At 39.3% G+C, this 12,869-nt stretch overlaps 1 protein-coding gene and 1 long non-coding RNA gene across 2 annotated transcripts in view; one reads left to right on the forward strand and one right to left on the reverse strand.

The window, feature by feature from the left end:
• The window catches only part of LOC122060490, a 6,160-nt gene extending 5,472 nt beyond the window's left edge, over positions 1-688 (reverse strand). Inside the window, exon 1 of the long non-coding RNA XR_006134427.1 lies at positions 327-688. This is a non-coding gene — a long non-coding RNA (uncharacterized LOC122060490). The remainder of the gene's footprint in view (positions 1-326) is intronic.
• Positions 689-1,267: 579 nt separating this feature from the next.
• Positions 1,268-2,991, forward strand: LOC122060563 (E3 ubiquitin ligase BIG BROTHER-related-like). Its single transcript, XM_042623697.1, has one exon. It carries the CDS (start codon positions 1,342-1,344, stop codon positions 2,782-2,784), a length of 1,443 nt encoding a protein of 480 aa, XP_042479631.1. The 5' UTR covers positions 1,268-1,341; the 3' UTR covers positions 2,785-2,991.
• Positions 2,992-12,869: the final 9,878 nt, after the last annotated feature.

Genomic DNA, 12,869 nt, shown 5'->3' on the forward strand with positions numbered 1-12,869 from the left:
GGGGGGGGGGGGGGGGGGGGTGGGGGTGGGGGGGAAGAACCTACCAAGCAGCAAGGATGCAGATCGGTTAAATTATTTGTCTGTCTGCTTAATTGTGCCTTTATATTAGATTTTTACCAAAAAAAAAAAACTAATGAACTGAGTCGGTTTGTTTCGTGTTTCAATCACCCATGGTTATATATCTCTTGGCTAATTTTAGGAGAAACCATTTTAAAGGGGGGTGGGGTGGGATTTGGATCATCAATATACCGGAAAAAAAAAAAAAAAAAAATAGAAGCACAAACTAGGTCACAACCGTATTTACCATATGAAAAAGAAGTACAAACCTTGCAAATCTGGAGAAGAAGGGATGAAGACGTTCAAACGAAATCTGAAGAAGAAGGTATGAAGAGATGATCAATCATTCGAATGTGAGAGATGAAGCAAAGGACCTGCTATGCTTAAGACGAATGGATGTTTTCTCTTCTTGGCAAACCCTCAAGCAGAAGAAGAAGAAGAAGAGAAAGAAGAGAAAGAAGAGATAAGAGATGGGTTTTGAGGATGAGATTTTGGAGCATATGTTTTGAGTGGTTTGGCCGGCTTCCTTAAACAGGGTCGTTAAGGAAACCAGTTTTCAGATCGCTTCACTTCAATCCATCGTACACGAGGACGAGGCCAAGTCAAATGCCATAGAGGATTTTGATCCCAACCCCCCCCCCCCCCCCCCTTCCCCTTATGGTGGTAAGTAAGGAATATGAGAATGAGACTACTTATGCGTAGTGAAATTTAATTAGTTTTTCTACTAAAAAAGAAATTTAATTAATTTTACACAAAAAAAATATTTATTTTGTACTACATTCCATTTTCCAACATTTAATTATCAAAAAAACTGTGACAATCCATGTGGTAACGTTTGATTGGTTTTTAATGATGAGTTTCACCCCTTGACACGGCGGGTTTGATCCTTTGTATGGTGAACATATATATGAGGATCCAACACATGGCTTATTTTCTACCATTCATTCAAAAAGTCAAGAAAAATATACATAAAAACAAGAAAGAACGTCTATTGATCCCCATTTCCTCACATGTATACGTCCAGGTGAACGTACGTTGAGCAAACCTAAATTTCCAGGCCCCCGGCTGTCCAGCTCAGCAGCCTCTCGGCCAGGCCCCCCCGCACTTGAAATTTTGAGTAATCTTGCGTAAATAACTATGGTTATTGGTTACTCTGGTATTTTCACTCCTTACCAAAAAAAAAGCAAAAAGGCATTTTCAATAAAATTTTCAATTACCCATTAAGAAATCCAAAGACCTCAACAAGAAGGAAATACTCATTCTAAAGATATTCTTTGCTTTCCCATGGCGGAGGTGTCAGATCTCCACCTCTTCGACTCCGCGGAAGATGACGATGGAGAAGTAGTAGACGAAGTTGAAACCCTCGACTTCTCCTCTCTACCTTACTGGTCCAATGATTTCGATCACGACGACTTCTACGCCTCCGATTCTGATCCATTCTTTCCTCAGCTCTCCGAATTCGTACCCTCTGAATCTGATCACTCCATTGATGCTCCTCTTCTTGCGGACGACGACAACATTCATGAGCTCCAATCCTGCCTTCAGATTGCAGACGCTGATGGGTCCGATTCTGATTCCGTCACCAACGACGTCAATTACTACAACCACGAAGATCAGCTAAACTTCGTTATGGATTTGTTCGAACGACGTTTAGAGCAATCGCATGTTACTGATAACTCTAATGGCTCTGCATCGGACCCGTTGTCCGAAGCTGTAATAAATGAATCGAGTTTTGGGGTTCCTGTGGCTCGGAATCGTGAGATGAACGCCGATTTTGTGGAGTTAGGGTTAGGGTTGGCTATCGCTGCACATGGTGAGGAGGATGAGAATGATGGTTTTATGATTTCCGAGTGCGGTGGGGGCGAGTTCTTTGTGGGAAGACGGGGTTCTGTCTCCGAATCTGGTGAGTCTTCCACGGTTCATGCAACGGAACCGGTCGTGGAAGGTCTCCGAGTTGTTGGAATTGGATCCGATTCTGATGAGGAGGAGGAGGGAGGGTTGAGGATTGATGTACATTCTGGCCATGACGACGAGCTGGATCGGGCACAGGACTATCTGGGCCTTCCTCTTTGTTGGGATTGTCTCCGTTTGGAAGATCAGAGGGATACAAATGAAGATTTTGAGTGGGAGGAAGTCAACGAAAGGGCCGATGAGAGGGAGGTTCTAAGCATGGTCGTCGATGCCGATGAGGAGAGGTCGGTTTCGACGGATATCCGATCGGAAGACGAAGAAGAAGAAGAATCAGGTGAAGGTGGGGAAGAAAGCATTAGAAATCTGGAGTGGGAAGTTCTTTTGGCCGATAACCATCTGGAAAGGAACGCAGAATTGGAGCATGAGATTGAATCCTATCATGATACCGAGTCTTTTCTTGCTGATGAGTACATTTACACAGCAGAGTATGAAATGATTTTTGGGCAATTCACGGAGACTGAAAGTGCACTGAAAGGAGGTCCTCCAGCTTCCAAATCAGTTGTCGAGAATCTGGCATCGATCTTCTTAACCCAAGATGACGTAAAGGACTGCAATGTCCTTTGTGCTGTTTGTAAGGACGAGATCTCTACAAAGGAAGAAGCCAAACGGCTTCCTTGTTCCCATCACTACCATGGGGATTGCATTATACCATGGCTCAATATCCGGAATACATGCCCTGTTTGTCGGTTTGAGTTACCTACAGATGATCCTGACTATGAACAAAGGAGAATACGAAGGTCTGGTCATCGTCTCTAGGTGGATTCTCAGGTCAGACATGGTTTTGAAATGTTTCCTGAGCAGTAGGATGTGCAAATGTAGATACAGTTTTTGGGACAGAGTCCTTATTTTCCCTTGCTGTTCTCTATGTTTATTCTGATTGCAGATGTAGCACTCTGTTGTTTTAGTATGTAATTTAAGAATCTTTTTTATATAAATAATTATCCATACCTTCTTAATCTCTTATACATGGGTAGTTGTTCTCCAATATCCCTTTATATATATATATATATATACAGAAATACAGAATAAGATTAGTTGATGGAACGGTAGGGATAAGTCTGGGGAGCTATTGGTAGTGAGAGAGGGGATCATTGTTCCTTGACAGTTCTTTCAAGAAATTCATCTTATTGATGAGTCATAAAACAATTCAGAGCTCAGATGGTTTTTAAGTACTAGGGAATGGAAAGAATAATTGAATTGTGGAACTCATGAATCTTACCCAGTCAGCTTTTAGGGCCCAGGAATCGGATTTTTCTTTCGAAACCCCTTGTATTGGAAAGTGGAGTGGACGAAGAATCATACATAAATGATCAAACTCTCATATGTCCCGAAGATGCTATTGCTATGGGGTGTTCGGAAATGGTTGAAGTAGTTGAATAGGAGGATCACTATGACTATATATATATAAATTTAGTTGTCAGTGGTGGTATAAAACAAATATATCTGATATTGCAGAACTTTTTTATTGTGGGCAATGTTTTGGTAGAATTTGGTAGTTGCTGCTTCCTTTGTTATGCAACCTATGTTGCTTTTTATTTCAAATGTATTCAAACTTTGCAGGTCATATATAATTTGTTCTTCACTGAAACTAAAATGGATAAATTGAGCTTACAGAAACACCATCTTCAAGTGCATGCACACTATCACAATAATTGTAAGTGTTGAGAAAATCATACTATTTATGGTGGTCAGCAAATAATTTAATGGCGGCCCTTTAGTCTTTCCACTAAAAACTGTTGTCTTTTGATTGATGTGCTCTCATGTAGATATATAAGTATCCAAATCGTTGCCCAATTATAAGGGGGCTAAAAGAAGGATAAAAGAGATGTAATAGGTTAATGAATAATGTATGCAAAGAGATGCAATTTTTCTAAGGGTTTTTACAAAGCTTGGGTGGGTGTTTTTTTTGGCATAACTGGGTAGGTTGAGTTCTTTGGACTACTAAAATTTCACTCAAAAATAAAAATCCATTTTTAGTGTAATATGAGAGAGAGAGGACTCCTATTTTGTGTGATGTGATAAAACATTGATCTTCTTCCCAAGGGAGAGAGAGGAAGCTAGGAACCTTGCAACTTAGGCTTATCCTGTGTTTATGCAAGTCATCCCTTAAAGAAATGAAATAACAGAGTTTTACACTTGTACCTGTAGCGACTTGCATATGTGCTGATGCATATTAGAGTTGAATTGGATTTTTAGGTGATGGCTGTGTATCACAGAATGCTAATGATGAATCTATTAGGTTGTCTGATATGAAATCTAGGTCGAAAACACGTTTCTGAGGGGAAAAAAAGGGATTTTGGTATGCATTGGATGTTAGAGAATGCGACCCATTCTGGAATGTGCTATCTAGCCCATTCCGCATTCTGGCTGGGAATAAGAATAGCCCATTCCAAACGGCATTCTCATTCTATGTTAAGATTGCATTCTACATTCTGAGAGTGAGTACCATATGCAATTTTGGAATGCATTCTGGATCAAGAACATTTTCTAATTGTAGAAAACATCGTTTGTTAAATATTCTGTTCTTAAATAGTCAAATCCTAGAATGCGGCCAAGAATGCAGCTTATTCTGGAACGCCATTTTTTCCCATTCCCCGTTCTCATTATCTAGCTTGACTCTCCCCTCCCGGGCTTTAACATCAATGGCTCCACTTTGGGAAGATGGTGCGACCCTGAAATGAGAAGAGCTCCACCAATGGACACTCGTAGAGACTGGTGATTAGCTTTAAGACACAACCCTCTCTGTTGGAAAGGAAAGGAAGACAATAACAGCAGGAGCAGAAACACATCTTGAAGTCCTCTTCTTCCTCCAGACATCTATAAGCCATGGATGTTGAAGCCTAACAAGAAGAATAAGAACGGACCTCACAAGATCTTGGAAAAAACAAAAGGCATTTTTTGTGGTTTTAATTGCTCCCTCAAACTCACAGGATAACATGTGAAAGACACGGAAGAATCTCCTGAGAAGTTGCTTTAATGGCTTCGATTTGAATCACATCTCCAAATTTCGTCACTGGTATTCCCAAAGCTGTGATATCTTCGTTGTTTGCCTTTTTATTCGTTTGTTATCTGCTTGTCTTTTCTTCCCCCCCTCCCCCCCTCTGCAATTTCTCATTCTGTCCACAAGTTCCTCTTCCTTCCCACTATGCTTTCTAAAGTTCTGCCTCAACTGCCATTTCTCCAACTGGGGTTTCCAGTTCTATATGAACAGATCATTTTTGGGTTATGTTGTTTTGATTAGTCTCTGTTTTGCATCATGAAAGCTAATCCTCATGCAAATTGTCGGTATTTGGAAGGGTAAAACATTGTAGGCATCACAGGGTGTGCCCGAGAAGGTGGTAGTAGATTGTTGGATCATTTAACGCTCTGCATCTACCGTCTAGAGGGGGGTGGCATAGGGTGCTATAAAGAACACATTCTGACTGTTCTCCGGTGATGGATACTCAGTGGAGTACAAAAACCAGGTAATATATGATTGATTGTCACTACTTCTATGCTTGAGCTGCTGATTGATAATTTGGCTCGAGGTAAGGACCAGATTGATTTGATATCTTTTACCCATTCCAGTAATCCAGTGTGAAGATTGTATTTTAACCAAATGAGCATCTAAGCAAAGTGACCATCCTTCTTTAGAATGACTTTTGCATTTCCCATTCTGATGAATCCATACCAAACACAGCCTTAGTCTTGGTGTGACTATGCCGTATGATTTGGTGGCAGATGATTTGTTGCGAGTTTAGTCAGAGTCAGGTGGTTTCTATTGTTTTTTTTTCCTTTACCATGTGTGAAGTGAGTTTTTCTTTCTGGCAATGTTTAACCTTGTTTTATGCCTTTTTTTTTTTTTGTTGGGGTGGTGGGGTGGGGGTGGTGTGTTTTGGGGAAGAAAAGGAAAGGAAGAAGTGGTCTTGTCAATTTTCTGTTTCCTAATTTGCAGTTGATGGCTCACCATCTTAACCTTAGTCTTGAAGTCATCCCTATACACAATGCTTTAGAATATTATAGAAGGCAAAGCTTTCCTTGAGAGGCCACGAAAACACTCTCTCATTTTGTATTGTGTTCTGTAAACAACTGTATAAATACACGAAGATGTCAGACAATGGTGTATCGTTGGATCAACGAGGATGTGGCTGTGGCCAATGTAAGACCAATCCGTGAGCCTACTATACTGCTTTGATGTGAAGTAAAATCAACCACACTCTTTTCTCTTCGCTTCCTTCCAACAGAAAACCCATCGACATGTTTTTTTCTCATTCATCTGTATTTTCATTTTGGTTCAATGGGGGTAACCGGCCAGCGGGTCAGTCGCATCTGGTCCAACCGAAGCTTGGTGTGTTGAGTTGCTATATTTTTCGTTTTCCCTGTGTCTGGGAAGCAGTACAAAGGGTTAAAATCGTCTACAATTCTGATCTGGTACAATTCCATGAAATACCACCTTTAGGGGGTGACACGTGTATTGATACCAATGCAATGATCCAGATTTGGTACAACTAATAAAACCTTAGATCAATGAAGAATCATTTAAATCAAATCTGGACTTTTGCATTGGTATCAATACACGTGTCACCCCCTGAAGGTGGTATTTCATGAAATTGTATCAGATCCAAATTGTAGTTGATTTTTTTCCCAGTACAAATCTTAGAACAGGTTTTCATTTTCCAGATGATAAGTGAAGAAGTTCACAGGCTAAAGAACCACTGATTTTCTTCGCAAGTAAGTTTTGATTGCTTTTCCTTGCTGAACCAAAGCCGGTCCTTTTGTCTGGCGCGTTTCCTTTAGAGAGAAGAAACCAACATTTGAAACAGTGGCAATGGCACATTCGCCGTCGAGAATTGGGTTTCAAGTTTGAGTGGAATTGGCCTATAATCTACTTCACTGACCAATCCAATTTCATGCCAAGTCATGCCAAGTCCTGCCTCTGTGGGTCTGTTGCTTGTTGCCCAAGGGAAAGTGAACCCATGTACTTTCTTTTCAAGCAAGTAATTACAGTGGGTCCGACTTGCCAATTTGTAAATTCCATAACCATCCAAATTTAAAAGAAAGAAATCAGAGTCAACTCTAGCACATAAGCCTATCCATGTTATGCCATGTGGCAGTTCATGAAGCACCAAATGTTGCTAGCATAATGATGATCAGAAGCTCCTATATTAAGGCCATCAAAAACACCAAAAAGAAAGCCCTCTTCTCAATTATGTTGGGCCGGATGATTACCAATGAATTAAAACTACATCAAGCTTTTTAAATCAGTTAATTGTGCTGGAAGGACAAAAAGTTGGTACAACATAACCCATGTGTTTTCTTATGTGAAGTGGACTCTTAAATCAACACTAGATGGTTCAAATGTGTATCGTTTCGGTTCTATTAATTTTCGGATAATATTGTCCTCTTTGGTTCATGAGCCTCAAGGCTTTAAAACGTATTGTGCTCTGTTAAGTTGGTTAGAGGTTATTAACTAGTCCAACAACATTCCCTTAGACGATGTAGAATTAAAGTTTACACATCATCACCGATCTCCGTATTAGTCGTATCTTGATGGAGATATCTCACCGATCTCCTAGGTGGGTTTGGCACACTTGTCGTTTTCTTAGGTGTCATTAATTCTCTTCCTTTTGGGCATAACATCCTTGCTGTGGCCCCACATGTTGTCGGGGTCTATTCTGATACTATTTGTAATGCCTCGATCCCATTAACTCTGGCACAATATTGTCTTTTTTGGTCCATGGGCCTCAGGGCTTTAAAATACGTTGTACCATGTTACTAGAGATTATCGACTAACCCAGCAACATCCCTTAGGTAATGTGGGATTAAAGTTTGTACAACCTTACCAATCTTTTAAACCCCTTGATACTTGTCGTATTCTTGGTCGGGAAATCTCTTCCTAGGCAGGGTAGGTACACTTGTCGTATTCTTGTGTGTCACAAAATGTATGAGTTATTAAGCTCAGAATGCCTCAATAAGAGGTTATTTGTTTTCAATGGATAAGGGTTTTTCAAAAAATTAATATTTTTAATTGATTACACGCTACTAGTATATACTGGCATATTACACTCTAAGTTAATAACCAATAGTGAAAGAATGCATTCGATACGCCAAGATACATCATATAGGGGTCCACATATTTATTGAAGAGATAGGAGAGAGGAAAATAAACTTTGGCAGCATATACTTTTTTTTCCTTTAAATATAAATAATTTTATATTTATTTACTTTTTTTTTTTCCCTCTAAGTTTTAAATGACAAGGAAACATATTTTAGATACGAATTAGGAAAATATCTATCATCTGCTGAAATTGGTATCCTCCTAGGGTGGCAATGGTATCAATGATCAAGATACCACCACTTTTTCTGGAGAACACTATGCAGGATTCAAAATAGAAAAGACATTTCCCAAAATATGTTGTTACATTTTAATAAAATTCAATCTTATATATCATTGCAATTTCTTTGACTTTAAAGTTTAGGGAAATGAATCGAAAAATTGCCTCCTCAGTGCTTAGAACATCCATACAATATAGGAATATGAAATGGAGAACCTCATGGGACATACCATTAATGAAACTGTTAATGGGAGTGAAAAATACCTATGAAGAAGGTTGAGAAGCCTCCTCACTTGAGCTTGATCACGATCTGTTGTCCCACGGACTAGAAGTTGTGACTCCTTAGAATGATCCTCTAGAGTCTTCTGTAGTCTCCCACTTGGATCCTCATCACAACTCTGTGAGTGAATTGTGTTATCACGTAGTGTTGACTGCAAGGACCATAGGGACTATTTAAAATAGTCCACCCAACCCTAACCTATTACCAAATAGGTGGGCAAAGCCTATCTTCCTCAAGGAAAGGGCTTAACCACTATGGGTCCAATGGATCACTTATATTAATGTAGCCCATATAACCCAATGTAAAGCACATTCGTTTAAATATTTTTCCACTGAAACAATAAAAGCCAGAGACAATGCGGATTTACAATCATTATGCAAAACTAATCATTATGATTACATAAGGAAATGTTAAACACACCCAGCATGACAAGAAAATTAGAAAAGAAGACACATAATTCAAGCATATTGACCTCATAGATTTTTTTTACCCAAAATAAAAAAGAAAATATTTGTAATTTTTTGAAGTGCCAAAGTGATAAATGGGTCATTTTAGCGTGGAATTATTTGAATGACTCTAGACACCAAATTTTCTCTACCCTCGGCAATGATGAAACATGTATTCTTTCTTTGGGAAAGAAATCCAATTTTCGACACAAGTCCAGACTATCCTAGCTATCCCAACCTAAAGCTGCTATGCAAGAGCATGCGAAATACAATCGAGCGTAAGACCGGTTAGGTGTTCAACCTGATATTTTTTTATGCTGGAAGGGTGACTGAAGTTGGTCATTGATTCCTTTTGCCAGAATATGACAATCAAGCCTAGCATGTGCTCGATTCTTGAATCATTGGATAACATTCGGAAATACAATCCAATTGATATCTTGTATGGAAAAAACGGATACCCAGATGTGTCGTATTGCCTACCTGAACTTTGAACTGGTTAAACCAAACCAAACCTTAACCCAAACCAAACCCTAAACAAGACCAAACCCTAAATTAAACCAAACCCTAAACCAGACCAAACCCTAAACCAGACCAAAACCTTAAACCAAACCAAACCCTAAAACAGACCAAACCTGAAACCAGACCAAAACCCTAAACCAGACCAAACCCTAAACCAGACCAAACCCTAACCCAAACCAAACCCTAAACTAGACTAAACCCTAAACCAAACCAAACCCTAAACCAGATCAAATCCTAAACCAGACCAAACCTTAAACCAGACCAAACCCTAAATTAGACCAAACCCTAAGCCAGACCAAACCCTAAACCAGACCAAAACCTTAAACCAAACCAAACCCTAAAATAGACCAAACCCGAAACCAGACCAAAACCTAAACTAGACCAAAACCCTAAACCAGACCAAAACCTAACCCAAACCAAACCCTAAACTAGACTAAACCCTAAACCAAACCATACCCTAAACCATATCAAACCCTAAACCAGACCAAACCTTAAACCAGACCAAACCCTAACCCAAACCCTAACCCAAACCAAACCCTAAACTAGACTAAACCCTAAACCAAACCAAACCCTAAGCAGACCAAACCCTAAACCAGACTAAACCCTAAACCATACCAAACCCTAAACCAAACCAAAACCCTAAACCAGACCAAACCCTAAACCAGACCAAACCCTAAACCTGACCAAACCTTAAACCAAACCAAACCAAACCTTAAATCAAACCAAACCTAGACCAAAACCCTAAACCAAACCAAACCCAATCCAAAACTTGCTGCCCAACCTACAGCTACTGCCGTGATAAGATTTCCATCGAGGGCTATTTCCGCCCAGTCTATGGGGTAGCCACCTAGTCTACGGGCATACCTGGAAGAATAATGGGGTGCCACGACATTTTGGAGACATACTAGAGTGACACGGGGGGGGGGGGGAGGCCTTACACGGATAAGCCTTTACACATCCGTGTAAGGTCTTACACGGATGTGTAAAGGCCTTACACGCCCCTAAATTCCCTTTACAAGCTCATATGTGGCAGCTTTACACGGATCCCTCCTTCCTTCTATAAATAGTGACCTCATGTCACTGTAAAAGCCCAAAAAAAGAAAGAGAACCCTTGAAGAAAAAAAAGACCTTACAAGAGAGAGAGAGAGAGAGAGAGAGAGAGAGAGAGAGAGAGAGAGAGAGAAGAAGAAGAAGAAGAAGAAGAAGAAGAAGAAGAGACGAGAGTCTGTAGAAATTTCAAGCCGATCTTACTGAAGTTGATAGAGTCCTGCCCTATTTTTGAAAGTCCATGTCATCCATATCAAGTTATTACAGAACTTTTGTTTAAGTTCTTTTGTTTTTTATTTCAATATTTTCATTACGGTGCGGAAGCCCTGCCCAAATTTTCATAGCTGATTCTGACCCTAAGAATACAATGTGGAAGCCCTGCTTGAATTTTGGAAGTTGATTCCAACCCTAGGAATACGACGCGAAAGCGCTCCCCGAATTCCCGAAGGTGATTCCAACCCTAGGAATATGGTGCGGACGCCCTGCCCAAATGTTCACAGTTGATTCCAACCCTAGGAATACGACGTGGAAACCCTGCCCAAATTTTCACAGCTGATTCCAACCCTAGAATTATGGCACAGAAACCCTGCCCGAATTTCCGAAGCTGATTCCAACACTAGGAATACGATGCGGAAGCACTGCCCAAATTTCCAAAGTTAATTCCAACCCTAGGAATACGGCACAGAAGTATTACCCGAATTGCCACAACTGATTCCGATTCTAGGAATATAGTGTTGAAGCCCTACTCAAATTCCCAGAAACCAGAACCCATGTTCATACCCTAGCATAGAAACCCTATCAAATTTCTTACCCAAGTGCCCGAAGTTTTTAATTTCTCCAAGAAAGAGAGAAGAAAATTAAATCGTTGCCCCTAAGTCAAGGAAAATTATCAAAAATTTCACCGTTTTCATCGGTCATTATCATGTAAATATTATATCGTAATTTCATTTGCATGTATAATACGTACCTCATCTCCGCATGTATTATTTTATATTTCTATTGCATAAAATAATGATTTATTGTTATCATTTCATGTATAAATTTTAGCATCTGTAGATAAGTTGCTTTCTATTTTATCATTTTATGTGTTATCACATGTATTCTTCACATGAAATAACGATCATAATTGTCATGTCATGGGGAATTGTGCGTGTATGTAGATAAGGTAATTGCATTTTCTATTATTTTATGTAGATTTTTTTATTTCATGTGGTTTTAATATAGAGCTATGTTTTATGTGATATTTCAATAATTTCCTATAATTCTTTCATGCAAATTTATGTATTTGTGTTGGTGTTATTTCATGTAAAAAGACTTCCATGCTAGCTTAGGCTGTTAAAATTCTCGGGGGAGAATATTCGAAATTCAAGCCTTTGGTAGAAAGACCGAAAATTTCCGGCGAGGTGGGTGCCTGACACCTTCCCACACTCGTAACCTGAAACGGATCCCTAGCTCTAGAACATACCAAAATATGAAGTCAAACTCGGGGGTTCCTTCATTTCATAGGAATCCAACCCCCCACTCGTACTCGATCCTTCGATCGAAATTGGGCTCCACCATAAGGTTTTAGGCCCTGAATCCTAGATGTTGACTCCAAAAATCATGCTTTTCCCATCCCCCCATAGTCACCAGACATGTTTGGAGACCATTCAATTCATTCACCCTTTGCAAGGCAGGCCAGGTGAGGGAGGAAAAAAGCGGAAAGAAAAAGAAAAAAGATATTTTCCCTTATAATGACACCTCTATAGATGTATTTAGATGTATTTAGAACATTTAACCTTCTTATGATTTCCTCTTGTCCTATTATAAAATGTTCTTTAATTGAGGTGTAAAAATGATTTTCATAATAATTTAAAAGTATAATTTCTATCATGTAATTTTAATGGTTGGTTACCTAAAAAGAAAAATGCAATAATTGTCATTGTCGCACATATTTTGTAAGTACACATGTGAAATGACAAAACTTTACCATTATAAAAAGAAGAACTGAGTTCTAAAAAAAAAAAAAATTACAAACTTTTTGACGCCTTAGCGAGTGTGAACAAGAATATCTCTTTTAATATTGCACATAAGTCCTCAGCTTTCGTTTGCAATTAAGTTGTTATAGACTTGTTAATATGTCGGCGTAATCATTCATGTCAACAATTAACCTTTAAGACATGCATTTTTATTTGAAAAACAATGAAATTTTTCTCAACATAAAAAATAAGGTGAGGTAATGGCACAATACCGGGC

This window comes from Macadamia integrifolia, chromosome 14, assembly GCF_013358625.1.
Source record: "Macadamia integrifolia cultivar HAES 741 chromosome 14, SCU_Mint_v3, whole genome shotgun sequence".
Classification (NCBI taxonomy): domain Eukaryota; kingdom Viridiplantae; phylum Streptophyta; class Magnoliopsida; order Proteales; family Proteaceae; genus Macadamia; species Macadamia integrifolia.

Bases quoted from the DNA above. Each gene is read 5' to 3' on its own strand.
- LOC122060563 (XM_042623697.1), top strand. From the start codon at position 1,342: ATGGCGGAGGTGTCAGATCTCCACCTCTTCGACTCCGCGGAAGATGAC.